The sequence below is a fragment of the Pogoniulus pusillus genome, chromosome 40 (assembly GCF_015220805.1).
Source record: "Pogoniulus pusillus isolate bPogPus1 chromosome 40, bPogPus1.pri, whole genome shotgun sequence".
NCBI classification, from domain to species: domain Eukaryota; kingdom Metazoa; phylum Chordata; class Aves; order Piciformes; family Lybiidae; genus Pogoniulus; species Pogoniulus pusillus.
Window position 1 is genome coordinate 568395 of NC_087303.1, and position 27460 is coordinate 595854.

Sequence of the window (27460 nt, forward strand, 5' to 3'; positions counted from 1 at the left end):
TCTGCCACCACAGAGGGGACAATGACACACAAGCAGACAGGGCAAGGCAGGAACAGAACAGCCCTTTAATGCAGGTTTGGGAGCCAAGAGGAGCCAGCCTGCCCCAGGAGGGTGAAGACACTGAGGCCATGGCCCCAGCACAAGCACAGCAGAGGACAGAGAGAGGAGCAGGAGGGGCACTGTGCTCAGCCTCCCTGATATGCCACAGTGCAGCCCAGGCCCTGCCAGCAGTCACCCTTTCCTTGGTGCCACCACAGCCCCCCAAGGTCAGCAGCAGTCAGCCTGGGCTGGAGCGGAGAAGAAGTCCTCTGGCAGCTCACCCAGGAGCCCGTCCAGGTCATCTGCACAGGCACAGGGAGGAGGAAATGTGGAGCTTTATGTGTGTACAGAGGAGGAATCAAATCCACCGATGAGGGCGTGGTGGGACAAGACCCCCTCTGGAGTTACAGAGGAGGGGAGATGCTGCGCTACCCCCTGACCTGTTTTCCACAGGACATGGAGCTTTTCCTCCCCACCCAGAGTGGGTGCAACTCACCCATGTCACAGCCATCAGCTCTCACCAGCTCTTCTTGCCCAGGCCTGGGGCTCTGAGAGTGCAGGGACAAGCCCCCAGAAGCCTGCTCTGTGCCACAGGCACCTGCCCTCATTTGTCCCCAGTCTCCAGCAGCAGGGACACCCTGTGGGGGCTGCGTGGGATGGTCTGGGAGCAGCCCAGCCTGGGCATGGACCTGCAAAACCCAGCAAAGATGAATCGTTGGAGCCCACGGGAGAATTTATGCATCCCTCCCAACCCTCCCCCTTCCTCCCACGTTGACCTAGAGGGTCCCTACCATCCAGACCCTCTTAAAATACCCTCTGTGTGTGTGTGTCCCAGTGCCCCTGTCCCCCCAGGGCCATCAGCACTGTGCCCTCTCTCACCTCCTGCTGCAAGAAGCTGCCCTCAGGCTCTGGTGGGTAGATCTTGAGCAGGTTGTTGGGGGTGACGTTGAGGTAGTGGTTGCGGTGGGACGGGGAGAAGACACCCACCTGTGAGACAGAGCAGGGAGTCAAGGCCACAGCTCCTGCTTCTGCCTAAGGAGGAGCCCCACACCCCACTCCTCTGGGATCTGAGCCCAGCAGCTGGGCACAGTGACCAAGGTGACCAATTTAGGAGGGACAGGGATCTGCTGGAGAGAGATCAGAGAAGGGCTATGAGGATGATGAGGGGACTGAGTACTGCCTGGTGAGGAGAGGCTGAGGGCCTGGGGTCTGAGAGTCTGGAGAGAAGACAGAGAGGCTTTAATCTGAGGGCTGGGGATCAGGAGCGGGGGACAGGCTCTGTTCACTGCCCCCTGGGACAGGACAAGCAGCAGTGGATGGAAGCTGCAGCACAGGAGGTTCAGCTCAGCACAAGGAGGAACTTCTTTCCTGGAAGGGTCCCAGAGCCTGGCACAGGCTGCCCAGAGAGGCTGCGGAGTCTCCTTCCCTGGAGCCTTCCCAGGCCTGTCTGGATGTGTTCCTGTGTGCCCTGAGCCAGCCTGGATGGTCCTGCTCTGGCAGGGGGGTTGGACTCAATCTCTTTGGGTACCTTCCAACCCCTGACATCTCTGAGCCTGTGACAGGTCAGTGGCTCCTGCGGCACAAGCAGCCTTGGTGCTGCTGGTGATCTGCCTCTGCTTCTCCTACCTGCCTCAGCAGCAGCACGGAGCCAGGCCGGAGCTCTCCCTGTCGCTCCTCCAGCAGCAGGCGATGCACTGTGCCCTGCATCTCTCCTGGGACAAGGAGGGGACCTGTTTGCGACGGGGAGCCGCAGCCAGGAGCCCAAACAGGACCCAGGCACAGCCACCCTTACCAGTCGGGTCCCTGAACACAGCACCAGCATCAACGTTGGTCCTGGTCAAGGTCTTGATCATCACTGCCATGCTGGGCACCTTGTTCTTTGGGAGCTGCTTCAAGGCTGCCTGAACATGAAGACCTTTGTCCCACTGATGTCCCCATCTGTGGCCAACCCCACATTGGCCCCCCTCCCCACGGTGCTGCTCGGCCCTGGACACAGCTTCGAGGTGCCAGAGGAGCCAGGACACAGTCCCCAAGGCAGTGCCCTCACCTTCCGCAGCACCATGACCACACTGTAGGTCCTGAGGAAGCAGCTGGGATCCCTCTCGTCCAGCTTCAGCTCTGCCTTCATGGCAAGCCAGGGGCCCTTCCCAAAATCTTCTGTGGGCGGCGAGGAGCTGGGCAGTACCTGGAGTAAAAGGACAATTGTGGTCAACATCACCAGAGCTGAGCCAGCACGAGTCAGAGCAAGGTGGGAGCCCTGAACACCCCCTCCCCTTCCAGCATCACCCTGTGGAAGCCTGGGGACCCTTCCCAGCTGTGCTGCCAGGAATCAGATCTGGATCTGCACCGGAGCAGGGATTACCTCTGCCCGTGGCTTTGCCAGGGCCCCATGAGCTGGAGTCTGAGGAGCAGAAACAAGGATCTCATCCAGCAGCTTCCCAGAGTGCTGATGGGACAGAGACAAACATCAGGGGGGTTGCATCTCTTCACCAGCTGTTCCCATCCCATCCCCTCCCCTGCCCTGTACCCACCTGCTGGGGCAGGATCCCGGCAGGCCCCGGGAACCGGCGGGTCTTGCCCGGGAGACAGGGGACAGCCGCGGGTGCTTTGCTGGCTGCGGCCACCAGCTGCACAAGGTGGTTGGTGACCACGGGGGTCTGCAGGTTGCCTGGGGCTGGCCTAGCCGACTGCCTAGGCAGGGGCTCCACACAGCTCATCAAGGTCGGAGGGTTGGCAGGCAGCCCGTCGGACAGCCGCGGCTGGGGGCAGCTCCGCCAGGGAGCCGGCGCCACGGGCGCCCGAGGCACCTGCGGCCCCCCTGAGCTGCTCGCCGCTGGCTGGCACGGAGGTGCTCGGAAAGGCTGTGGAGGTGGACCCCCGGGAGCAGCGCTGGAGCCCCAGGAGCCACACAGCGCCCCCCGTGTGCTGGGCCTGGGGGTGCAGGTGCCAGCTGTGCTGGGCCGCAGCATCAGTCTGGGAGCGGGAGCTGCCTGCAGGGTGGGCAGGGGGTCCTGCTTGTCTTCTGCTCCCCCGGAGCTGGAAGAGGCCAGCTCCTCTCCCACCCGCAGCTTCTTGGGCACTGCCCGTTCCGGGGGGCTCTGTTGCCCTGGGGCTGTCCATGAAGGTTTCTCCCAGCGGGCTGGGGGGGGCCCAGCCCCTGCTGACAGCTCAGATCCCTCCAGCTCCACATAGGCAGCCAGGTGGTCGTCCAGCTCACCCTGGGGGGCTGCTCCCTTGGTCAGGGGTCCCCAGCAGCCCGGGGGCTGCTCCCTCTGCCCGGTGAGGGGCCGCAGGCCGGGGGCTTTACCGGGGCAGTGACTGAGCTGAGGCGGCAGCGGGCGGAGGGGCTGCGGGCCGGGGGCTGGGGACCGCGCAGCGGGACAGGCTGGAGACAAACGTGCGGGGGCCACGAACTGGTTCTCTGCATCCTCCACAGCAGAGAGGAACTCCTGCGGGGGGAGAGGGCATCAGGCACGCAGCCAGCCCCGGCCCTACCCCCACCTGCCTGTGCCCCAGCGAGAGCAGACCCCAGCCGATGGCTCCAAAGCCACAACTGAGCCACCTCGTAGCGAGTCACGGCCACTTCATGAGTGACCACCCCCCGCACCCCTGTGCTTGCTGCGTTAAACACCCGCACAGGGAGCAGCGGGGGGTGCTGCGGGGCTGCCAGCCCCGGTGGTGCCCGCAGAGCCCACACCAGTGCCAGGCCGCGGACGCCCCCACGGCGGCAGGCCTGTCCCTTACCTCGTCGGCCAAGTCCCCGTCGGCCCCGAACAGCTTCTGGAGGCGGCAGGCCTGCGGGAAGAGCGACAGAGCCGGGGAGGGTCGGTTGGGGGCTGCACCCCGGAACGCACGGGGGGGCCTGTGGGGGCTGCTCGCTCGCTCCCCCCGCTCGGGCGGGCCCGGAGGAGCCCCGGAGGGCCTCACGGCAAGAATCCCCCCAGGACCAGGCCCACCCCATGAGGGCTCCGAACCTGCGCCCCCCCGACCGTTCCGGGGCCCCTCTCGTTACCATGGCAGGGGGGCGGAAGTGCGGGAGCCGAGAGGCGAACCGGCGGCGCCGGGGCCGGAGCGGCCGCTTCAAGCGCCCCGCGCTGCGCGGGGCCGGGGGCGGCTCCGCCTCTTAAAGGGACCGTGCCCGGGACCGCGCCCGCCCGTGTGCGCGCCTGGCCCAGTGCGTGTGCGAGTGCGCGCAGAGCTGTGTGCGTGGACATGCGTGCGCACACGCGTGTGTCCCAGCAGGGCCTCGCGGGTGACTCACCGCAGCCTCGCCGTGATTCATCCTCCCACGGGGGCCACAGGCGGACCTGACCCCCTCAGCTGGCAGCCGCGCCGCGCCCCGGCGTGGGGCGAGCACAGGTGCAAAGTGCTGCACCGCAGCACCGTGCACAGCCCCACGTGCAGCTGCACACCAGCCTGCTGCCCCCAGCCGCTGCATGCCCACACCTGTGCCACTGCACCCCAGCAGCCAGAGCGCGTCCGTGTGTCACACAGTGCTGCTGTCCCACGGGCGTGCTACGCTCACGCTCTCACTCTTAGTGCCACTGTCACGCACGTGTCACACGCTGACACCGCCACACACAGGCCATGCTCACGCGTGTTACACGCTCGCATTCTTACTCATGGTGTCACTGTCACAGGTGTGTGCCACGCACTCCCTCCCTTACACTCACACTCACTCCCTCTCTCGCTCATTCCGTCTCACGCGCCCGCTCCCCCTCAGTCTCCTTCTACCTCTCTCACTCTCTCACACTCACTCTCACACTCACACTCTCTCTCTCACGCTCACTCACACTCTCTCTCTCATTCTCTCTCTCACACTCACACTCTCTCACTCTCTCTCTCACTCACACTCGCTCTCTCATTCTCTCACTCTCTCTCACACTCACTCACTCTCTCTCACACTCACTCACTCTCTCTCACTCTCTCTCTCACTCTCTCTCTCTCACACTCACACTCTCTCTCACACTCTCTCTGGCCCTCGCTCAGCCCCGCTGCCTTCTCCAATGCTCCCCCAGCGCTGTCCCTCCGGCCCCGCCCCTCCGCGCTGGCCCCGCCCCGTGGGCAGGCTCTGTCGGGGGGGGGCTCGGAGCTATTTTTAGCGCAGGGTTCCGTCACGTGACGGCGAGTGACGTCACCGAATGTTGTTGTCGGCGCGGGCGGGGCCGCGCGGCAAAGATGGAGGGGCGGCGGGGCGCGCGCCGGGCGGGCCCCCTGCAGGTACCGGGGCCGGGGGGGGCGTCCGCGCCGTGGGCAGGGCCGGGAGGTGCGCGGGGGGGAGGTCCGTGCCGTGGGGAGGGGTCCCGGGCCAGCAATGGGGAGGTTCGTGCCGTGAGGGGGGGTCTCTGCGGTGAAGGGGGAGGACGAGCAGCGAGAGGGGTCCGTGCAGGCGGGGGGGGCTGTACAGTTGGGGTGGGTCCGTGCAGTGGGGAGGGGGCTGGGCAGTACGGGGGGGTCTGTGCAATGGGGCCTTTGCAATGGGGAATTGGGGGGGGGTCCGCGCAATGTGGAGGGGTCCGGGCAGTGATGGGGGGCGTCTGTGCAATGAGGAGGTCCGAGCAATGAGGGGGGGGTCTGTGCAACGAGGGGTCCGGGAGGTGCGGAAGGGTCTGAACAACGCGGGGGGGGCGTGCAGTGGTGCGGGGTCCGAGCAGTACGGGACGGGGGGGGTCGTGCAACGTGTGTGTATGTGCAGCGTCTGGCTAATGGGGGGGGGTCGTGCAGTGGGAAGGGGCCCTGGCAATGAGAGAGCTGAGAGGTGCGGGAGGGGGTCTGGGCACCCATGGAGGGAGGAGGTTTGTGTGATGGGCATGGGTCCGGGCACCGCCAGGGGGTCTCTGCAGGGAGGGGGGGCCCTTGCAATGGGGAGGGCCGGGAGAGGGTCTGAGCAAAGGGGGGGGGGGGGGGGGGGGGGGGAGTGAGCAGGGTGGTGGTAGGAGTTTGTGCAATGAGGAGGGGTCGTTCCCTGGGGAAGTGCCCGGGTAACGTGGGGGTGTCCATGCAGTGGAGGGGGTCATGCACTTCAGGGGGTGTCCATGCAGTGGGGGCGGCGTGCAGTGAGTGGGGAGGGGGCTTTGGTGAGTACTGGGGGGACTATGTAGTGATGGGATCTGCGTAGGGTGGGGGAATGGGAAATGGGGGGGTCAGGCTGGTAGTGCTGGGGGGCAGCGTACAGTGCTGGGAGGGGGTCGGTGCAGCGGAGTTGGGGGGGGGCACCGTGCCCCGACAGCTTGCGCCATTGAGCGGTGGGGACAGGGCGTGCGGTAACGGGGGGGCACCGTGCGTTGTTTGGGGGGGGGATATTCAATGGGCCGGGGGCTGCTCTGCAGTATGGGGAGGGTCGTGTCCTGCGGGGAGGGGGCCGTGCAGTGGTGCTTGCACCGTGCGCCAGCGCGGCGGTGACTGCTCCGCAGCGCGGCCCCTTGCGCGGGGGGGGGCCATTGCACCGCGCCGGGGCTGCCAGTAGCCTGTGCTCCCCCCACCCTCCCGCCCCCCGCGGGCTCCCTGTCTCTGCTGGCGAAGTGTATATGCCCCCCCCGCCCCGCTCCGACCCTACCCTCATCTTGGGGTGATGCTTTGAGGGGGACCTGCAGAAGTGTCGGGGGGGACAGCCCGGCCCTGAGCGCGTCTGCGACCTCCTGCCCCACGGGGCTGGGTCTGACACCGGCGCTGTGCCACTCATGTCTACATGGAGGGGATCAGCCCCACCCGTGTCCCTGCAGGGGTCCTGGGGGCTGTGCTCCACCCCCCCTCATCTTCTTTTGTGCTTCCCTTCCCCCCCTCTTTCCCGCAGAGCCTCGTACAGTGCCACCGGTGCCCCTCCGGGTCCCCTCTGTCCCTGTCTCTCCAAGGGCCCCATTTAGGGGTACCCCGCAGACCCCTGGTAGCAGCAGGGTCACATCCTGCCACCTTCACCTCGAGATGCTCAGGAACTTGGCGGGGGGGGGGCTCGATACTGGATCCAGCCTGAAGCAGGTGCTCAGGGGCTGGCAGTGTGGGAGCTGTTTTCTCGTGGTGGGGGGCACTGGGCAGGATGGGTGCCAGGGGTGCTGATAGAGGTGCTTGGTTCCTGCAGGGCCTCTGGGTGGAGTGGACACAGCCGCAGCGCCCCGGGCGGCGCTGACAGCCTCTCCAGACAGCAGCCTCTCTGTGCCCCCCGGCACTGCTGGCACCCGCTGGGAACATGGACCCCCAGAGTGATGCGGGTAAGGACTGGAGGCACCACAGTGGGGTGGGGCTGCACCCAGCTGAGCGCTCGTCCCCGTGCTGGGCACCATCCCTGCCACGCCTGGGTCGTGTGCCCCCTGTAGCCACAGCCCCCCCCTGCTCCTCATCCTGGTGCTCACTGAGCGTTGGGGATGGGGACTGGTGCCCAGTTCGGCCATGGAGCCCCCAGTTTGACTCCCCAGCACCCATCGGGTGTCAGAGTGGCATCGAGTCTCTGCTGTGTCCCTGAGGATCTTCCTGCCCCAGCACCCACCGGGTGTCCGGATGGGGGTTGTGGCCCCGCAGCCCCCTGCTCCCCACCCCAGTGTGCACCCAGTATCAGGGATGCCCATCGTGGTGCCAGAGACCCCACTCCATGCCCAGCACCTGTCTAGTGTCTGGCACAGGACTCAGGTCCCCATCATAACCCCAGAGCCCCCCAGCTTCTTGCCCAGCACCCATTGGATGCTGGGGACAGAGGTCAGATCCCCAGCATGGTCCCAGAGCCCCCCACTCCAGCACCCATCAGGGGCGGGGAACAGGTCCCCACTCCCACCCCAGCACCCATCAGGTGTCGGGCACAGGGACCAGGTCTGCAGTGTGGCCCCAGAGTGCCCCAGTTTCTCCCCGCAGCAAGCAGCCTGTGCCCCGCCGCGGCACACCGGCTCCGTGCGGGCAGGGGCTGCGGTGGCAGCCTGTGCCCCGCCGCGGCACACCAGCTCCGTGCGCCCACCGCCGGCGCCGCGCGGCTCATTAGCGCCCGTGTGGGTGGCACTGTGTGAGACGGGCGCGTGCGGAGTGGCAGCAGGCACCCTGCCGGCTGTCCGGGACTGTGCCAACCGCCCCCAGCTCCGGTTATCCCGGATCCCCCCTCGACATCCGCCCATACCCCGCGGGAATCCGAGGCAGGGTGCCCGGTCACCACCGTGGTGCCACCGTGGCACGGGTCACGTGTGGTCGCTGCTGCTGCTCTTGAGGGGTGAAATTTGGTGGCTTCCCACAGACCCTGATGTGCCAAGACGTGGGGTCTCCTCGGTGACATCCCGTGGTGGGCACAGCCAGGGTGACAGCGAGGGCTGTGCCCAGGCTGCTCGGCTCCTCTTTAGTGCCACCCTGTCATTATCCCGGTGGGAATGCCGGTGACGTCTGGACACGTGCGTGGCCCCCGAGGCTCAGCTGGGCACGAGTGGCTTTGCCGCTGCCCAGAGCCTTTGGGAGGCTGGGGAGGGGATGCTGAGGCACAGGGTGGTGGCAGAGCCCCCTCGACCTCCCGGGGACTCGCTGCTGGTTTGCGGCGGGGGCGTTTGTCCCCCCTGTCCCCAGAGCCGCCCCCGGTGCCGCTGCTGCCCCTTAGCCACCCGCCGGCATTCCTGGAGCGGCCGCGGGGCTGGAGCCGTGCCCGGCCGTGCCTGGCACGGGGCTGGCACGCGGCGCGGTGGCATGGGGACACGGCCTGGCCGCCTCTGCCCAGCCCTCTGGCGCTGCCCTCGGGGTCCTCTGCTGGCTGGGCCCGGGGTGGGCTTGGGGATCCTTGGGTGAAGCCCTCAGGCTGCTGGGGGCAGCCTCCAGCCTGGGGACGTGGCACAGGGTCTGGGGGTGCCCAGTGTTCCCCCTTGGGGTGCCCAGTGTCCCACTCTGGGTGCTCAGCATCCCCTGTAGTGTCCCCCAGACCTTTCCTCTCTCGCACCCCGGCCCTGGGCTGCACCACGGGGAGGTCCTGCAGGCACCAAGCCCCCCCCAGCATCACCGATGTTGGCATCGCCTCCTGGGGTGCCTGGCACCGACGGGGGGGGCTCACCCCCCCCTCCCCCCCAGACCCTTCGTGTCCCCCATCCCGCAGCTGTGCCACCACTTCTGGATGGGATGGGGGGTGGGGGGGTGCCCGTGCCCGCATCCTGCCCGGTGCTGTGACGGTCGGGGGGGGGCGTTGGCAGCCAGAAGGGCTCATTCCCGTGGCCTCCTGCCCGCTGGCAGCACCAGAAATAGCTGAGCTGACGTCAAGCCCCAAAGCACCCCGGGGGGGGAAGAGGGGGGGCACGGGGGGACTGGGGGGGGTCAGCCCATAAATATCTCAGCTATTAAAAGTCTCAGCCTGGGATTAACAGGAGGGTAAATAAACGTGGCTGCGGGGGGGGGGGGGATTGGTGGCTGTAAAGGGGGGGTGCCCGACCCCGGGGAAGGGGTGTGGGGGGGTCCCATTGTTATCCCCCCGCCCAGCCCCACTCAGCTGCTTTGTGTCATTGATCCAGCAGAAAATGTGCTGAGTTGGTGCCTGTGCCCCGCAGGACCCCCCCAGTATCAGCCTGGGGGGGGGTCGTGGGTGAGGTGGGTGTGGGGGGGGCTCCTGTCTTCACTTTCCCAGCGTGGGGCTGCCCCCCCCAGCGTGGCCTGGATTCTGCTCCGGCTCACTGATGCGGATTAACGTCCCCAGCAATTAGGGGCTGGGGCAGGGATTTGGGGGGGGGACAGAATAGAGGGGAGGTGCACTGGCTGGGGGGGCCTATGGGATCTCAGCCCTGCTGTGGACCCCTCATCCCCCCCCCCCCCCATTTTCCTCTATGTGAAGCAGCCCCTCTCCCCAAATTCTGGGCTTGGGGGGGAGGGGAAGGGCAGTTCCGGGGTGCAGATAGGCCCTGGTGGGGGCTGTGGCACGGGGGGGGCACACGCGGCATACCCTGTCCTGTGGGAGCTGTCGTGGCCCCCCCGTGGCATGCTGCCCTATTTATAGCTGGCTCCTCCCGTGCCCAGGCTATTTCCAGGCTGGAGAGAAGAGCCCGGCCGGGGGGGGGACACACACGGCAGACGGGAGGGGGCAGAGGGGGCACCGGGGGCACCCAGCCCCACCCTGCCCGGGATAGTGGAGCCGGGGGGGAGCTGCTCCTGCTGCCATCACCTCTAGCTCCGGGGATGCTGCAGCTGTTCCCTCGCGCCCACTCCCCCCCGGGTCTGGGGGGACTGAGGTTGGGGGTGCTGAGGGGGGAGGTGCATACACATGCCCAGGCCCCCCCAGTTTGTGGCTGTCTCTCTGCAGAGGGAGGGTCCAACCCTGAGCCCTCGCTGGACCTGCTCTCCTGCACCCAGCTCCCTGCTGCCCTCCCCACTCCAGGTGAGTGCTGGGGGGGGTGCTCAGCTCAGCCCGCACCCAGCAGCATCCCACCCAGGGCCCTTCCTGTCCCCAAGGGTTTGTCCTTTTTAGCTGCCTGTCCCCTCCCTGTCCAGGGCTCTGCCTTGCTGTGCCCAGAATGTGCCCCCCTGGCAGCACCCCTGGCACCGGCGGGCAGTGCCTCTGTCGTGTGTCTCCCCCCCGCCACGAGTTTTGGGGTGTCCCACCCCTGGGGTAGCAGATTCACTGTCCCTTGGTCCCCACGCCCCAGCGGCTGATGCTGTGTCTTGGTGGGGACTCTGCTGGTCCTCAGCCCCACGGTGGCAGCTGTGGTGCCCGGGGGGGGACATGGCATCCACCAGGGATTTCTGGTGCCACCCCCCGAGGGATGGGAGTTCCCCAGCTGCTCCCTGCCGGCTTCGGGTAGGAGGTGTCACTCAGCAGTGGGCGCTGCTGTGGTGGCAGCTGGGGACACGAGTGGGTGTGGAGAGGTGGCTGAGCTCTGGCTCAGCCCTCTTTGGATGTTCACAAGTGTGCAAGGAGGAGCTGCTTGTGCACAGCTGTGCATGAGTGTGCCAGGGGAAACTGCTCTCCTTGCACGAGTGTGCAAAGGGCTCAGCCCTCTTTGCTTGGGTGTTCACAAGTGTGCCAGGAGGAAGTGCTGTCCTCACCTGGAGGTGTGCAAAAGGGTCAGCTCTCTTTGCACTGATGTGCACGAGGTTGGCTGTCCTTGCACAAGTGTGCAAGAAGAAGAGTGCCAGAGGGGGTGTGCCACTTGTGCATGGGTGTGCAAGGGGGACAGTTATCTCTTGGGTGTGTGCACATGGTTGTACAAGAGCAGACCTGCTCTTGCACAGGTGTGCATGTGTGTGCAAAGGGGAAAGCTGCTCTTGCACAAATGTGCAAGGGGGAGAGTTGCTCTCCTCACATGAAGGTGTGCAAAGGGCAAGCCCTTCTTGCACTGAAGTGTGCAGGGTTGGCTCTTCTTGCACAAGTGTGCACAGATGTGCAAGGGGAGATCCACTCTCCTTGCACACAGGTGTGCAAAGGGCCCAGCTCCTTGCACTGGGAGTGCTTAGGGTTGTCTCTCCTTGCACAAGTGCACACAAGTGTGCAAGAGAGCCACTCTCCTTGCACAGAGGCGTGCACAGGGACCAGCTGTGCTTGCACGAGGGTGCACAGGGTCGACTTCCCTTGCACAAGTGTGCATGAAGGAGAGCTGCTGTTGCACGAGTGTGCAAGGGAGGGAGTAAACGAGCGTGAGCAAGGCCCCATCCATCCCTGCCCGAGTGTGCATGAGCGTGCAAGGGGAGGAGCTTCTCTCCTGGCACGAGTGTGCAGAGGGCACAGCCCTCCTGGCACAGAGTGAGCTGCTCTGGCACAGGTGTGCACAGGGAGCTCCCCTCTCCTTGCACGGGTGCAGCTGCCCCCCTGGCGTCGGTAGTGCCCTGCGGTGGGCACACATCAGGGGTCACGGAGACCCCCTCCCCGCCCCCATTGCCCACAGGAGCCCCCCTTGCCAGCCGTCCCAAAGGGACCCACTGCACTTCACCCTGGGGGAGGGGCGAGGGGGCATGGGCACCGAGGGGTTAAGCAGCACCCCCCCGCATCCGTCCCAGGGGAGGGCACTGGGGTTGGGGGGAGTGGTGCCCACCCCGCAGGGTGGTGGCCTCGGTCCCTTGCCAGCCCAAAGCCACTTCTGAGCCCCTAAGTGCAGGTTTGGCCAGGGCTGAACTGGCCTCTCCCGGGGATATTTTTAACCACCCCCCCTGGGTATTGTGCCCCCCCAGGGCTGGGGGTTGTGTCCTCACCCTCTCACTGCACCCAGCACCCAGGGCCGGCAGCTCTTGGGGTCTGCTGGGGGTCCCCTCCCCACCCCGAGGAGAATCAATTCCCTCCCCCCTCCCCGGGAGTGAACTGGGGGGGAGGGATGGGAGTTGCCCCTGCCCCACAGCCCCTCTTGCGTGTTGGGGGGGGGGGCTGGCATTGCCTGGGGGAGCTGCTTGGCACTGGGGACGCTGGTACAGACTGGGGGGGGACAGGTTTGGTATGTAGAGGGGCTGCATGGGGGGGAAAACTGGATCCTGTTGGGGGGGCTGGCACTAGAGGGACTGGTCAGCATTGGGGGAGAGGGGCTGGCAGTGTGGGCTGGCAGGGGGAGGGCTGCTTGGCACTAAGGAAGGGGGTCTGGTTGGCACTGTGAAGTGGGGTTGGTACTGGGGAGCACTGCTGGGTATATGGGGGGGATTAATTTGTTTGTGGTGGGGATGGTCCCTGTCACGGGGGGGGGGGGGGAGTGGGGGGGCGCTAATTCATCCTGGTGACACTGGTTGGCACTGGGAAGGGGGTGGCTGGTAGTGAGCCGGGGGGGTGCTGACTGTCCGGGGAGCGGGGGGGCTGCAGAGCTGCGGGGGTCGGTGCCCGAGCCCCGCGGCTCGGTGACGTCCGCGGGTCCGTGTGTCCCGGGCGCACGTCAGTGCCCGACGTGCAGCCGCGTGGCACGGGGGGGCGTGTGTGGGAGTGGGCTGCATTAGCATGCACTGCGTGCCCCCCGCCCCCGCCTTCCTGTTTGCGTGGGGATGGGGGGGCCCCCCTGCGCCGCGCCCCCCCGTGGGGGCGGTGCTGGCTGGGGGGAGCAGTTGGATGCCTTCGTTCCCCTCCCTGTGCCCTTCGCGGTCTGGGGGAGGGCTGTGAGCTGTGCCCCCCGAGCCGCCCAGCTCCCAGAAACCAACAAGGGGATGTGTTGGACTTGGGGGGCGCTCAATGTTGCCCCCTCCCCGCCCCCCCAGTTACTCTCTGGACCAGTTTAGAGTGCAGGGGCTCTGGTGGGGGTGACCCTCCTAGGGTGTTTGGTTTGGGGTTTTGGGGGGAGGCTGGTTTATTTTGAGGGGGGGGGATGGGACTGATGCAGGACTTGGAGCTGGTGGGAGAGAGACCCCCCCCCAGGGTCTCGATCTCTCGCACACCTCTTTGCCCCCAGCAGCAGCCAAACTGTTGTGTGTTCCCCCTCCCCCACCCTGGGAATGCCCCGTTCGCCCCCCGAGCGTTCCCAGCTGCCCCCCCCCCCCCACTCTCGGGATACTCCCAGACTGCTCCCAGCTCCCTCCTTTCCTTGAGACCCCCCAGATTAACTGCCCCCTGTCCTTGGGATACCCCCAGACCACTCCCAGTTCTTCCCTCTCGTCCCAAGAGACCCCAAACTGCCTCCTGAGCGTCTCAGGTTCTGCCCCTGCCGTCCCTGGCACAGCCCCTGGCTGCTCCCAGCTTCCTCCACCCGTCCCTGGGACCCCCCAAACCTCTCCCCGATACCCCCCCCATCACCCCCGGGACACCCTTAAACCTCTCTCAAATCCAGCTTCTCATCCCTGGGACACCCCAAACTGCTCCTCACTGCTCAGCTTGTCCCTGGGGCACCCCCGAACCTCTCTCACCATCCCTTGGCAGCCTCACCCCAAGCCTGTCCGGTGCCCGCAGGGCCGGAGGGGCTGGCGGAGGCTCGGGGGGTGCCCGAGGCGTGCGCGGAGCGCCGGGGCCCGGGGCTGGACGCGGCGGCGCGGGAGCGGCAGCTGCAGCGGGAGCTGCTGGCCCTCAAGCAGCAGCAGCAGCTCCAGAAGCAGCTCCTCTTCGCCGAGTTCCAGAAGCAGCACGAGCACCTCACCCGCCAGCACGAGGTCCAGCTCCAGAAGCACCTCAAGGTGGGCTTGGGGGAGCGCTGCCGGGCGGGGGCGATGGAGCTGCTGGCGCTGCTGGGCTGGGGGGAAGGAGCCAAGGGGCATCGCTGTTTGGGGATGAAGGAGCTACTTGGGGGGCACTGGGGTGGTGGAGCCATGAGGCATCACCAGTCTGGGGTGATGGAGCTGTTGGGGGGTTGTTGGAGAGGGTGGGGCTGTGGGGCATCACCAGTGCGGGCTGATGGCGGCGGGGTGGGAGCCAGAGGTGTCACCCGTTCAGGGTGATGGAGCCACTGGGGGGAGGTTGGGGTGCCAGAGCCTTGAGGCATCAATTTCCTGGGGTGATGGAGACATTAGATGAAGGTTAGGGTGCTGGAGCCTTGCTGGGGGCAGGCTGGCGGCACCCTCAGGGCTGACCCCACTGGCGGGTGGTCGCCGGGATGGGGGCCCCACAGCAGCAGCAGGAGGCGCTGGCGGCTCGGCGGCAGCAGGAGCTGGAGCAGCAGCGGCAGCGGCAGGAGGCCCTGGAGCAGCAGCAGCGTCTGGAGCAGCTCCATGCCCTGCGCACCAAGGACAAGAGCAGGGAGAGTGAGTTGGGGCCGGGGTGGTCCCGGGTGGTGGTCCTGGGCTCCCTGTGAGGCCAGGGAGGGAAGGGTGGAGGTGGGGGGCACTGGGGACTGGGCTAGTGCTGGGCTCGGGGACAGATGTGGGTGTGGCAGGCGCCGCTCGGGACCCATGCCCACGTTCCCTCTCTGCTCTCCCACTCGTGCCCATGTCCCGCCTGTGCCCCCCAGGTGCCATCGCCAGCACGGAGGTGAAGCTGAAGCTGCAGGAGTTTCTGCTCAGCAAGACGAAGGAGCCAGCTCCTGGCCCCCCCAACCATTCCCTCCCCCAGCACCCCAAATGTTGGTAGGTGCCCCCCACAAGTCTCCTCAAAGCCCCTCCCCCCCTCCAATCAACCCCCTCAAGCCCAGCCTGACCCCCCCCTCAAAGCAGAGGGCAGGGAGTGAGCGGGGCAGGAGCCAGGTGTCCCAGCAGGATCTCTGCCACCTTTCCCCCCCTTTCCCGAACCCCCAACACCCCCTCCCAGGGCTCACCACACCTCGTTGGACCAGAGTTCCCCCCCCCAGACCGGCAGCCCGGGCACCCCCCCGTCCTACAAGCTCCCTGCGCTGGGCACCTACGACAGCAGGGACGACTTCCCGCTCCGCAAAACCGGTGGGTGCTGGGGGGCGCGGGGGGGGCGCCGGAGCAGTGCCACGTGGCTAACGCCGGTCTTTGGGCCGGGGGCGGCGTGTGTGTGTCCCCCCCACCGCCACTGCAGCCTCGGAACCCAACCTGAAGGTGCGGTCGCGGTTAAAACAGAAGGTGACGGAGCGCAGGAGCAGTCCCCTGCTGCGGAGGAAGGATGGCTCCGTGATCAGCGCCTGCCGCCGCCGCGCCCTCGAGGTCACCGGTGAGCGCCCCCCGCCGGCGCCGGAGCCTGCCGCGCCCCGCGGGGCCGAGGGCACCGAGAGCTGCGAGGGCACCGGGAGCTGCGAGGGCACCGGGAGCGGCGAGGGCACCGGGAGCTGCGAGGGCACCGGGGGCCGTGGGGGTGTGGGGAGGGGGCTGTGCTCCTGCCGGGTGTGTGCAGTGCTTGTGCCACTGCTCCTGCCTCCGCAGCAGCCGTGCAGGTGCCTGTGTGCTGTTGTGCCCCGGCGGCACAGCTGGGTGCTCCTGTGCCAGCAGTGCCCGCGCATGCAGGTCAGCAGGCAGCAGGAGGGCACACCTGGGCACAGGCTGCCCTCTCAGTCTGGCTGGGCAGGCCGAGGCAGGGTGAGGCTGGTGGCAGTGCCCCCCCCGACCCCTCTGTGCCCCTCTGGTGTCCTGCAGTGTCGTCAGTCTGCAGCAGTGCCCCAGGCTCTGGGCCCAGCTCCCCCAACAGCTCCCACAGTGCCATCGCCGAGAATGGCTTCACCGGCTCCGTCCCCAACATCCCCGCAGAGGTAGGAGAGCTGCGGGCACACGAGTGTGCCATGGGCATGCCAGCGGGTGCTGTGAGTGTGCTTGGTGCCCAGGTGTGTGCCATGGGCGTGCCAGCAGGTGCTGTGAGCATGCCTGGTGCCCAGGTGTGTGCCATGGGCGTGCCAGTGGGTGCTGTGAGCATGCCTGGTGCCCAGGTGTGTGCCATGAGTGTCATTGCCTTGTTCCCAGCCCCGTGCCCTCGCCCTGGATGGCACAGGCCAGCTCAGCCTCTACACGTCCCCGTCCCTGCCCAACATCTCCCTGGGGCTGCAGGCCACTGTCACTGTCACCAGCTCCCACCTCAGCGTGAGTGCCACTGGCACCGGGGACCTGGTGTGGGCTGCATAGAGGGGGTGGAGCTGGCATTCATGGAGTTAATGTGGGCACCTCGAAGGGTGGCACAGGGACAGGAGACCTTACAGGAGGGATGTGGGGATCCTGCAGTGGGTGGCACAGGGACCTGGGACTCTGTAGAGGCAATTTGGAGACTTTGCAATGGGTGGCACAAGGACTTCGTACCCTTGGGGGTGATCTGGGGACCTGGCACCTCACAGGTTTGGTGTGGGAGCCCTGTAGCCCATAGGGGTGGCACAGGAACATGGGACCCTAGAGGGGGATGTGGGGACCTCACGCCGGGTGGCACAGGGACTGGTGTCTCATAGCGGTGGCATGGGGGCAGGGCTGCTGTGGGGACCCAGTGCCCAGTGCCAGACTGGGGTGGGAGTGGGGCTTGGGGCAGGACCCCCAGTGTTGGGGTTCAGTATTCCCCGGGGCCGTGCTTGGGCCTCGGTTTCGCTATAGGAGAGAAGCTGAGGCACACGGGGGGGGCACCGGGAGCGCCCCTCCAATGTCGGGGGGTCCCCAGTGCCATCCTGCGTCCCGCAGGCGTCCCCCAAGCTGTCGCCGCAGGCAGAGGCCGAGCGCCCGGGGGTGGCCACCCTGCGGCCCGGGGCCACCCTCACGGGCAAGTTCCTGAGCACCTCTTCCATCCCGGGCTGCCTGCTGGGGGTGGCCCTGGACGGGGACCCCCCCGCCGGGCCCGCGACCCTGCTGCAGCACGTCCTGCTGCTGGAGCAAGCGCGGCAGCAGAGCGCCCTCATCGCCGGTCAGTGCCGAGCCCCGAGCCCCCTGCCCTGAGCCCCGAGCCCCCTGCCCTGAGCCCCGAGCCCCCTGCCCTGAGCCCCAAGCCCCCTGCCCGAGCCCCCCGCCCGAGCCCCGAGCCCCCTGCCCGAGCCCCCTGCCCTGAGCCCCAAGCCCCCCGCCCGAGCCCCCCGCCCGAGCCCCGAGCCCCCTGCCCGAGCCCCCTGCCCCGAGCCCCGAGCCCCCTGCCCGCCCCCAGCCCCCGCCCGAGCCCTCTGCCGCTCCTGCCCCCCTCCATCCTTCACTCCCTTCCTCTCTACCTTAGCCTCCTCTTCTGCCTCAGTGCCTTCCTCTCTGTTTCAGCTTCCTCCTCTCCTCAGCTTCCTCTCCTCACTTTCCTCTTCTCTGCCTCAGCTTCCCCTTCCTGCTTCCCCTTCCTCTGCCTCAGTTTCCCCCCCCCGGCTTGGTGTTTGTTTTTCCTGCCCTTCCCCCCTTGCTTTCCCTTTCCCCTTCCCTGTTTCCCTGCTCTCCCAGCTGGGCCTGGGGGTGCCCGGGGCTGACTCTGGGCTCCCCGCAGTGCCCCTGCACGGGCAGTCGCCGCTGGTGAGCGGGGAGCGCGTGGGCAGCGTGCGGGCAGTGCCCAAGCTGCCTCGGCACCGGCCCCTCAGCCGCACCCAGTCCTCGCCCCTGCCCCAGAGCCCCCAGGCCCTGCCCCACGGCGCCCTCCAGCACCACTTCCTCGACAAGCAGCAGGTCCAGCTGGGGAAGGTGGGGCCATGTGGGTTGGCACTGGGTGGGCATGGGAGGCTGATGTGAGGTGGGCATGGGGCTGGTGTAAGATGGGAATGGAGTGGGTATGGAATGGGTGTGGGGTGGGAATGGAGTGGGCGTGGGGCTGGCATTGGTTGGAGATGGAGTGGGTGTGGGGCATGAATTTGGCATAGGGCTGGTGTGGGGTGGAAATGGGGTGGGTATGGGGCATAAATTTGGCATGGGGTGGGTGTGGGGTGTGGGGTTGATACTGAGTAGCTGTGGGGATGGGGTGGGTCTAGGATGGGGTTTCATGTTGGGGGGTACAGGGCATGGGGTGGGCACAGGATGGACAGAGCATGGAGATGGGGTATGGGCTGTCTGTGGCATGGCTGCTGGGCATGGGGGCATCAGGGCTGGATTTTGGGGGGACACAGGGCATGAGGTGGGCATTGGGTAGCTGTGGGGTGGGCAGAGGGCAGGGGCTAGCAAAGGGCAGCCGTGGGGTGTTGGGGGCTCAGTTTGACCCCTCCAACCCCCACCCATGCCCCACAGCTGCTCCCCAAGTCAGGGGAGCTGGCACGGCCGCCCCCTACCCACCCCGAGGAGACGGAGGAGGAGCTGACAGAGCAGCAGTCACCCCCCCCGGGGGACAGGGTCCCCCCCGGGCCCCCCCTCACCATCGTGTCCCCCGATGCTGGAGACCCCCCAGAGCAGCGGCAGGAGCCTGAGGGCTGTGGAGGGGCCTGCGAGGAGCCAGGGGAGGGTGGGGACGAGCCCGAGGGTCCCGGGGGGGTCTCTGGTGTCACCGAGCTGGGAGCCAGCTACAAGCAGGTGAGGCCTTGGTGCTGGGGGGGGCACACGGATCAATGCCAGGGTGGGGACCCCAAATGCCATCACTCCCTGTGTCTCCCCCAGACTCATGCACCAATTCCCTGCCTTGTGTGTCTCCCCCCGACGCAGGCATCCTTTGAGCATCTCTCCCCCCCCATTCCCCTCCCCCCAGGTGTTGGGGCCTGCCCCCCCCGCCCATTGCTGCAGCGATGACTCGGAGGGGGCAGTGACTCATCCCCCCCCGCCCCCTCCTCCGGCCTCCTGGCTCTGCCTCCCCCGCACCTCGTCCTTGTCCCCCTCCGGCCCCATCGTGACTCATCCCCCCCCATACACTCGGACGTGGCTGCCCCTTCCTCGGTGCCCCCCCAGATCCCCTGCGTGCCCACCCCCTCCTCACCCTCCTGCCGGCCCAAGCCTGGGGTGGAGCCAGGGGGAGGGGACAAGGATGGGCACCTGACTCGTGCCAGGCAGCCGGAGCTGATGGGGGGGTCTGGACCCTCCCCCAAGGTGTTCCCTGAGGCTCAGCTGCAGCTGTACCCTGGCCCAGCCCTGGGCATCCTGGCACTGCCCCACCCAGCCCTTGCCCGCACCCAGTCGTCCCCTGCCAGTGCTGGCATCAAGCCCCCTGTGCCCGATGGGCCCCCCAAGCACCTCTTCACTACAGGTATGGCACTGGGGGGCATGGTGGGCTGGAGGGAGGCTCCTTTGCCCACAGGGTGCCCTGTCTCCTAGAGCCTGTGGCCCATTGGATCCTGCTTGAGAGCATCCAGGGGTGCCCACACGCCACAGGATCTCCTGTCCCATAGGGTCCCCTACCCCTTGAGCTGTCCAGAGGTCCCTCAGGGTGCCCAGCAGTGCCAGTGGCCCACAGGGTGCCACTCTCCCATAGTGTTCCCCTTATGCCATTGGTGTCATGTTCCTCTGAGTGCCCAGCAGTGCCCCTGCCCCATGAGGTGCCCTGGCTGCTATGGTGCCCAGGAGTGCTCCTGCTCTCTCTGGGGTGTCCCATCCCTCGGTGTGCCCAGAGTGCCCACATGCTGTGGGATCCTCCTGTTTTCCTGTGGCTCCTGATCACTGGAGGTGCCCAGACATCCCCTTATCCCATGGGATCCTCTTGCCCCATGGAGTGCCCCATCCCTCCGGGTGACACACAGGGGATTCCCCTGTCCCATGGGGTGCCCTGTCCCTTGAGGTGCCCAGCAGTGCCCATGTCCCACAGGATTGCCCATCCCTCTGGGTGCCTCAGGTCCCTGTGTCCCACAGCTTTTCCCTGTCCCGTGGGATGCCTCAGGGTGCTCCTGATGAGGGCATCCCCTGTCCCATAGGGTGCCCAGCAGTGCCCATGTCCCACAAGGTGTCCCCTCCCTGGGGTTCCCTGTGTCCGTGGGGGCCCCGGGGTGCAGGTGGGGGCGCCGATGCCAGCCGTGCCCACTCGGTGCCCACCCCCAGGCGTGGTGTACGACACCTTCATGCTGAAGCACCAATGCACCTGCGGCAACACCAACGTCCACCCCGAGCACGCCGGCCGCATCCAGAGCATCTGGTCCCGGCTGCAGGAGACTGGGCTGCTGGGCAAGTGTGAGGTGAGGGCAGCCCTGTGCCCTGTGCCCGGCCCTGTGCGGGGGTGTCCCCCCTGCCTCCTTGTGCTTTGGACTGGCACCCCACAGCTGGGAGCTTTGTGTGCCCCTGGAGCAAATGCCCAAAGTGGGGACCTGGCAGGGCAGTGCAGTTTGTGTGCACTGCTCTGGACTAAGTGGAGGAGCAGCAAAGGTGCCAGGGAGGGGCAGGTTCGTATCTGCAGCTCAGGAACCACCACAACAGCTCTGGCACGAAGCTCACCTCTGCCCCCCCTGCCCCCGGGCACAAGGGGGTCCCGAGGGCCTGCAGCTCCCTCCCTGCCCTGGGACCTTTGTCAGCAGTCAAGCAGCGAGCAAGGAGCAGCAGAGAAAGGGCAAAGTTGGGCTGCAGGTGGCAGAGGCTGAGCAGCACAGTGGGGGCAGAGGTGACGGTGGCAGTGGCAGCAGCAGGCACTCGCTGCTGCGGTCGCTGTCCCCGGGGCTGGGTGTGCTCTGTCTCGTCGCGGTGCTCCTGTGCATAGTGGCCGGGGATCAGTAACAGCAGTGGGCATTTGTCATCGGGGGTGACACTACTGCAGCACACAGCTACTGAGCTTGCCTGTTGCAGGTGGGGTGGGCTCAACAGGAATGTTTGATGTGGGTTTGGTTAGTGACAGCAGAAACAGTGGAGATGAGGATGAGGATGGTGGTGATGGTTATGGCCTTCAGCCCAGTGCCTGCCACTGTTTATTCTAAACTCAAACTCTCCAGAAAAAAGTAAAAAGTACCAATTTCAGTAGAGCCTTAAACTGACAGAAGAGCTCAGCCCTGTCCCCTCCCCTCCTCCCCCCGCGCCCTCCTCCCCCCGTCCCGGTCTCAGCGCATCCGGGGCCGGAAGGCGACGCTGGAGGAGATCCAGGCTGTGCACTCGGAGCACCACACTCTGCTCTACGGCACCAGCCCTCTCAACCGCCAGAAGCTCGACAGCAAGAAGCTGCTGGGTAGGTGCTGGCTGTTGGGGGAGGGGTCCCCCAGGTGCCTGTGTCCCCGTGAGGGGTGGGCAGGACGCAGCCTGTCCCTGCTGTCCCCTCACGGCCGCGCTCTGCCCGGCAGGTCCCATCAGCCAGAAGATGTATGCGGTGCTGCCCTGCGGGGGCATTGGGGTGAGCAGGGGGGGGCTGACAAGCTGGGGAGGGTCTCGGGTTGGGAGTTTCCTGTCCCCTGGGGTTCCCAATCCCTTGGGGTGCCAGAGGTCCCCCTGATCCCAGCAGATCCTGCCTCCCTTTGGGTGCTCAACAGCACCCATGGCCCCACAGGGTACCCCTCTGCCATAGGCTGCTCTGTCCCTTGGGGTCTCCCTTGTGCCATTGGGTGCCCCATCCCTTTGGGTGCCTAGCAGTGCCCCTGACCCATGAGGTGACCATGAGGTGCTCTGTCTCTCAGAGCACCCAAGTTCCCCTCCTGCTCTCCAGGGTGCCCCATCCCTGCACCCACATCCTCTGCAGTGCCCCATCCCTTGCTGTGCCCCGGGTGCAACTGTGCCACAGGATCCCCTTGTCTCCTGAGGGGGGAGGTGTGCTCCCAGTCCCTCGAGGTGCCCAGGAGTCCCTTTATCCCACGGGATCCCCTTGCCCTGCTGATGCCAGCGTGCCACAGGTGGACAGCGACACAGTGTGGAACGAGATGCACTCCTCCAGCGCCGTGCGCATGGCCGTGGGCTGCCTGCTGGAGCTCTCCTTCAAGGTGGCTGCTGGCGAGATCAAGGTGAGCTGGGTTGGGTCCTTGCACACTCACTGGGGTGTGCACACTTCCTGCTGCAGCACCCACGTGCGTGCCCACTTGAGAGTGAGATGGCCTCAGTGTGAGCTGCTGTGCACTCTGCTGCCGCCTTGCACTCTCCCCCGGGGCCCAGCTGATCCCTGCAGGCTTGCACAGCTCCGTGGTGTCCTGCACGGCCCTGCTGTGAGCTGCTGTGCAGCCTTGCACGCTCGCCCAGGTGTGCCCAGCAGCCCCCACGGTGCCACACACGTGTCACACCCTCGTGCCCCTCTGTGTCCCCCCAGAACGGCTTTGCCATCATCCGCCCCCCAGGGCACCACGCCGAGGAGTCCACGGCCATGTGAGTGTGGGGACAGGGGCAGCAAGGGGAGGGGCGTGGCGGGGGCGTGGGGGTGCCCGTGGGCACCGCAGTGCTGACTGTGCCCCGTCCCCAGGGGCTTCTGCTTCTTCAACTCCGTGGCCATCTCGGCCAAGCTGCTGCAGCAGAAGCTGAGTGTGGGCAGGATCCTCATCGTGGACTGGGTATGGCCCCCCCGGGGATGGGGACCCCCCCGGGTGCTGGGCGCCTTGCGGGCCGGGGCCGGGGCCGGCTGCTGAGCTGCTGCCCCCGCAGGACATCCACCACGGCAACGGCACCCAGCAAGCCTTCTACAGCGACCCTGACGTCCTCTACATCTCCCTGCACCGCTACGACGACGGCAACTTCTTCCCGGGCAGCGGAGCGCCGGAGGAGGTACTGGGGGGAGGGGGGGGTCGCCTGCCCCCTGCCTGCCCTGGCTGTGACACTGGGGGTCTCCCGTGGCTTTGCCCAGGTGGGCAGCGGGCTGGGAGTGGGCTACAACATCAACATCGCCTGGACGGGTGGCGTGGACCCCCCCATCGGGGACGTGGAGTATCTCACAGCCTTCAGGTGTGGGGCTGGGGGGGGGCTCGTGTTCTGGGGGCGGGTCCTGTACCCTGAGGGCTGCCTCGGTACTCTGGGTGGGGGTCCCTGTGCCGTGGAGGAGGTCCCTGCACCCTAGGCAGTGTCCTTGTGCTCTTAAGTGGGTCCCTGCACCCTTGAGTGGTCTCTGTGCCCTTGGTGGGGGTCTTGGCATCTTGGGGGGGCTGTGGGGGTCTCCATGTTGTGTGGGAGTGTCCCTCTGTGTCCTGGGGAGGGTCTCTGCACCCTTGGGAACAGCCAAGGGGGTGTCTCCATGTCCTGGAGGGGGGGCCCCTGCATCCTGAGGGAGGTGTCCTGGGGTGGGGGGGGTTCCTTGCACCCTTGAGGGGGTCCTCAGGCCCATGGGGGGGGTCTCTTCATCCTGGGAGGATCCCTGGTTGGGTTTTGGTTTGGGGGGGGTTTCCCTGCACCCTTGTGGAGGGTTCTTGCATTCTGGGGAGGGTCTCTGCACCCCTGAGGGGGGTCCCTGTGGCCTGGGGGAGTCCTTGGGCTTTTGTGGGGGGAGTGGGAGTCCCTGCACCCTTTGAGGGGTCCCTGCACCCTGGGGAGCATCCCTGTAGTCCTTGGTGGGGGGGTCCCAACGCAGCTGGGAGGCATCCCCACGTGCTGAGGGGGAGATTCCTGCACCCTGAGGCAGGTCTCTATCCTGGGTGTGGTGTCCCCAGACCCTCGTGGGGGCGCCCTGTGCCCAGCCGTGCCCCTGTGCCCCCAGGACCGTGGTGATGCCCATTGCCAACGAGTTCTCCCCGGACGTGGTGCTGGTCTCTGCCGGCTTCGACGCCGTCGAGGGTCACCTGTCCCCCCTGGGTGGCTACTCTGTCACTGCCAAGTGTGAGTGGGGCTCCGGGGGGTGGCCCTAGGGTGGACACCTCGAGCTAAGCTGCTTGTCACACCCCCGCCCCCCCCCCCCCCCCCACATCTGCAGCTCAGCCCTTGGTGCCCCCCAGGTTTCGGGCACTTGACCAAGCAGCTGATGATGCTGGCGGGGGGCAGGGTGGTGCTGGCCCTGGAGGGGGGACATGACCTGACAGCCATCTGCGACGCCTCCGAGGCCTGTGTGTCTGCACTGCTCGGCCTGGAGGTATGGGGGCACCCCTGGGCACCCCCTCCCCCTGAGGACCCCCCCTCGGCACCCCTCGGGGCGCATTGCGGTGCTCATCCTGCTCCGTGCCTCAGTCTCCCCTGGGGTGATGGAGCCTACTCAGGGCTCCGCTGCTGTCCCCAGCCTGGGGGGAGGCTGGTGGCAGGTTTGGGGGTCTTGATGGTTTCACCCCCACAGCTGGAGCCCCTGGATCCGTCCCTGCTGCAGCAGAAGCCCAACGTGAACGCTGTGGCCACGCTGGAGAAGGTCATCGAGATCCAGAGTGAGTCTTGCCCGGGGCCGGCGCCGGCAAAGCCTGGGGGGGACACCAGGGCTGGGCTGACCTCAGTGGCTCTCTGCTGCTATGGTGGGGGGGGTACTGGGGACTGTCCTTGCTCTGGGGGGGCCTGGGGCGTCTGCAGGGCTGCCACTGAGGTCCTAGGGGGGGTGTCACTGGCATTGTCCCTGTTGTGGTGAGTCTCAGGAGGGTCCCCAGCTGTGGGTGACACAAGGAGTCCCTTGGGTCCCCTTGGGCTGTCCCTGCCATGGGGGTCTCAGGAGGGTCCCCTGGGGCTGTCCCTGCCGTGGGGATCTCAGGAGGGTCTCCTGGGGCTGTCCCTGCCGTGGGGGTCTCAGGAGGGTCCCCTGGGGCTGTCCCTGCCATGGGGGTCTCAGGACGGTCCCCTTGGGCTGTCCCTGCCGTGGGGATCTCAGGAGGGTCCCCTGGGGCTGTCCCTGCCGTGGGGGTCTCAGTAGGGTCCCCTGGGGCTGTCCCTGCCGTGGGGATCTCAGGAGGGTCCCCTGGGGCTGTCCCTGCCGTGGGGGTCTCAGGAGGGTCCCCTGGGGCTGTCCCTGCCGTGGAGGTCTCAGGAGGGTCCCCTGGGGCTGTCCCTGCCGTGGGGGTCTCAGGAGGGTCCCCTGGGGCTGTCCTTGCCATGGGGATCTCAGGAGGGTCCCTACGTCTGTCCCGTCAGTGGGTGCCACAGGGAGTCCCTTGAGCCCTCCATCAGGGGGGTTCTCTGGATCCCCTTGGGCCGTCCCTCCCACGAGGAGGGTCCCACGGGTGCCGCCCGGGGCTGTCGTTGCCGCGGGGGCGTCGCCGCGGCCGTGCCCAGCCGTGCCGGTGCCCGCAGGCCAGCACTGGGGCTCCGTGAAGCGCTTCGCGGCCGCCGTGGGCTGCTCCTTGCTGGAGGCGCAGAAGGGGGAGGCAGAGGAGGCAGAGACGGTGACAGCCATGGCCCTGCTGTCCGTGGGGGCCGAGCAGGGCGGCGCCGACCCACGGCCCAGGTATGGCCCGGCCTGGCACTCAGCCTGGCACCCGGCCTGGCAGCGAGGGCAGAGGTGGCCCCAGGGCTGTGCATGGAGCCCTGTGTGCCCCTGGGGGACACACAAATGTCCCTTCAGGTCTGCATGGAGCCCTGTGTGCCCCTGGGGGGGGTGACACAAATGTTCCTGGGGGGGTCTGCATGGAGCCCTGTGTGCTCCTGGGGGACACACAAATGTCCCTGGGGGTCTGCACGCAGCCCCATGTGCCCCCCTCCCATTGGCATGCCCCCTCCTGAGGCCATCAAGCCCCAGGGCTGGCACTGCCGTGGCTGGGGTGGGCTCTGGCTTCAGCCGCACCTGGGGAGGGCAGGGAAGGGCTGCTCCGGGCAGGGTCTGGCCCCCACTCAGCACTACTCTGCCCCCCCGGCCAGGCCAGCAGAGGAGCCAATGGAGGCTGAACCCACGCTGTGAGCCCACCGTGGGCCCCCCCGGAGGAGACTCTTGTCAGAGATGGGGAAAAAAAAACAACCTCGGAGAGTGAGGAGAAAACAGAGAAAGCAGAAAGAGTTCACGGCGGAGGGAGAGCAAAGGGAAGGAGCAGAGGCAAAGCCGCAGCCCGGGGGGGGGCAGGGACAAGAGGAAAATATTTTCTTTTTCTATTAAAAAGAGGAGAAAAAAAGACACAAAAAACCCCCCCGAGAGTCCTCTCGGAGCGCAGCTCCGCGCAGTGCCCGCAGCCGCGTCCCGGTGCAGCATCAGCTCCGCCCGCGCTCAGCTTCAGCTCCCCCCGCGCCTGCCCTGCCCTGCCCCCTCCCCACCCCCCCAGCGCCTCTCTAGTTTTTACCCCCCCCTGTTTTATCTTTTCCCCCTCCCCTGTCCCTGGCTCTGGAATCTCTCCCCCCCCAGCTCCCCTCCCCCTCCCTCTCCTCCCCCAGGGGGAATCTTTGTGCCTTTCAGTCAAGTTTTGGGGCTTTAGGTTTTGGTTTAATGCCTTAAATTTCCCTCGGAGGTTCTTGGGTTTTTTTTTGGGGGGGGGATCTTAATTTTCCTGGGCGGGGGGGGGGGTGGGTAATTTATTTTTGTGGGGTTGAGGGTTTTTTTATTCCCTGTTTTTAGGAGGAGGGGAAGGAGGGAGAGGAGCCACAGGAGGACAAAGCTCCCATCCCTGTGTCACTTGAGCCACCCTCAGCAGGGTCAAATTTTGTCCATTTTAAAGAGAAGTGGAAAGGGAAGAAGGAAAAGGAAAGAAAAAAGGAAATAAATAAAGAAAAGGAGATAAAGAAAGGGAAAAAAAAGAGATAAAGACCCGAAAAAGGAGGCAAAGACCCAAAAAAGGGAGATAGAGACCCGGACAGAGAGGGTCAAACTCCCCCTTCCCCCCCCTTTACCTTCCCGTCCCTCAGCAGCGCAGGGGTCTGGGTCCGTGCAGGCTCCGGCGGAGCCCCCCCGGCCCCCCCCCGAGCTCTCTAACTTTGCTACAGATGCGTTATTGAATAGTATTTTTGTAAGGGGTGGTCCCGGGGGGGGGACAGTGCTTTTAAGTGATTCCACAGCGCGGGGGGAAGGGTCGGAGGTGTCCCTGAGTTTCGGGGGGTAGAAAGGAGCTCTGCGGCCCCCTGCAGCCAGCCCCCGGGGGGTTGCCTCGGTTTGGATTGGGGGGGAGAGGTGGCGAGGAGGGAAGGGGGGGGGCGGTGTTGCTGTAGGGACCCCTCCCCGCACGCACGCACCCTGGGGGCTGTGTTGGGTGGTGGTGGCTACTCAGGACCCCTTTTTATGGGGGGGAGGGGTTGCGACAACAGCTCCCATCGAGGCACCCTCCCGGCCCCCCACCCCCTCTCACACCTGCCCGGGGGCCGAGGGGCGCTGAGCTCCGGCAGCGAGGCTGCTTCTGCTTTTGGGCTGCTGTCGTCCGTGTCCGTCCGTGTCCGTGTCCCCCTTCGTGTCCCCCTGCCCAGCCCCCGCCCGGGCTCTCTCCTGTCGCCGCTCGCTCTGGACATGGTTCAGTATTTTGTAAGATGTTCTCTGATGTTGTCCGCGGAGAAATAAAAACTTGTTTCTGGCACTGCCCCTGCGGCTCCCTCCCCCCGCCCAAGTTGCCCTCTGGGGGACTCCTTTGTGTGCCCTTGGGGGTGCCGGTGGGGGAGA

The 27460-nt window shown here is 66.6% G+C and overlaps 2 protein-coding genes across 5 annotated transcripts; one reads left to right on the plus strand and one right to left on the minus strand.

Annotated features, from left to right (window-relative positions):
• Nucleotides 1-46: 46 nt before the first annotated feature.
• HROB (homologous recombination factor with OB-fold) lies at nt 47-6278 on the minus strand. Its single transcript, XM_064174240.1, has 11 exons — nt 6213-6278; nt 5264-5384; nt 4052-4161; nt 3784-3834; nt 2402-2485; nt 2087-2224; nt 1832-1940; nt 1666-1751; nt 919-1026; nt 536-728; nt 47-341 (listed from the first exon to the last, which is right to left on the minus strand). The coding sequence occupies exons 1-11, from the start codon at nt 6276-6278 to the stop codon at nt 268-270; spliced, it is 1140 nt and encodes a 379-aa protein (XP_064030310.1). The 3' UTR covers nt 47-267.
• HDAC5 (histone deacetylase 5) lies at nt 5170-27377 on the plus strand. Of its 4 annotated transcripts, none has more exons than XM_064174653.1 (27): nt 5170-5259; nt 7115-7244; nt 10277-10351; nt 13823-14043; nt 14475-14607; nt 14814-14928; nt 15110-15237; nt 15344-15475; nt 15895-16007; nt 16216-16332; nt 16912-17131; nt 17684-17874; nt 18412-18690; nt 19198-19354; nt 20140-20273; nt 21127-21247; nt 21360-21409; nt 21903-22010; nt 22310-22365; nt 22460-22547; nt 22639-22758; nt 22838-22935; nt 23681-23799; nt 23916-24049; nt 24248-24332; nt 25183-25336; nt 25747-27377. In XM_064174653.1, the coding sequence occupies exons 2-27, from the start codon at nt 7223-7225 to the stop codon at nt 25784-25786; spliced, it is 3210 nt and encodes a 1069-aa protein (XP_064030723.1). In that variant the 5' UTR covers nt 5170-5259; nt 7115-7222; the 3' UTR covers nt 25787-27377. The 4 variants fall into 4 exon arrangements, with proteins under 4 accessions (XP_064030723.1, XP_064030726.1, XP_064030725.1 ...); XM_064174656.1 differs by having other exon boundaries at nt 17684-17859; XM_064174655.1 differs by having other exon boundaries at nt 14478-14607.
• The last annotated feature ends 83 nt before the right edge of the window (nt 27378-27460 follow it).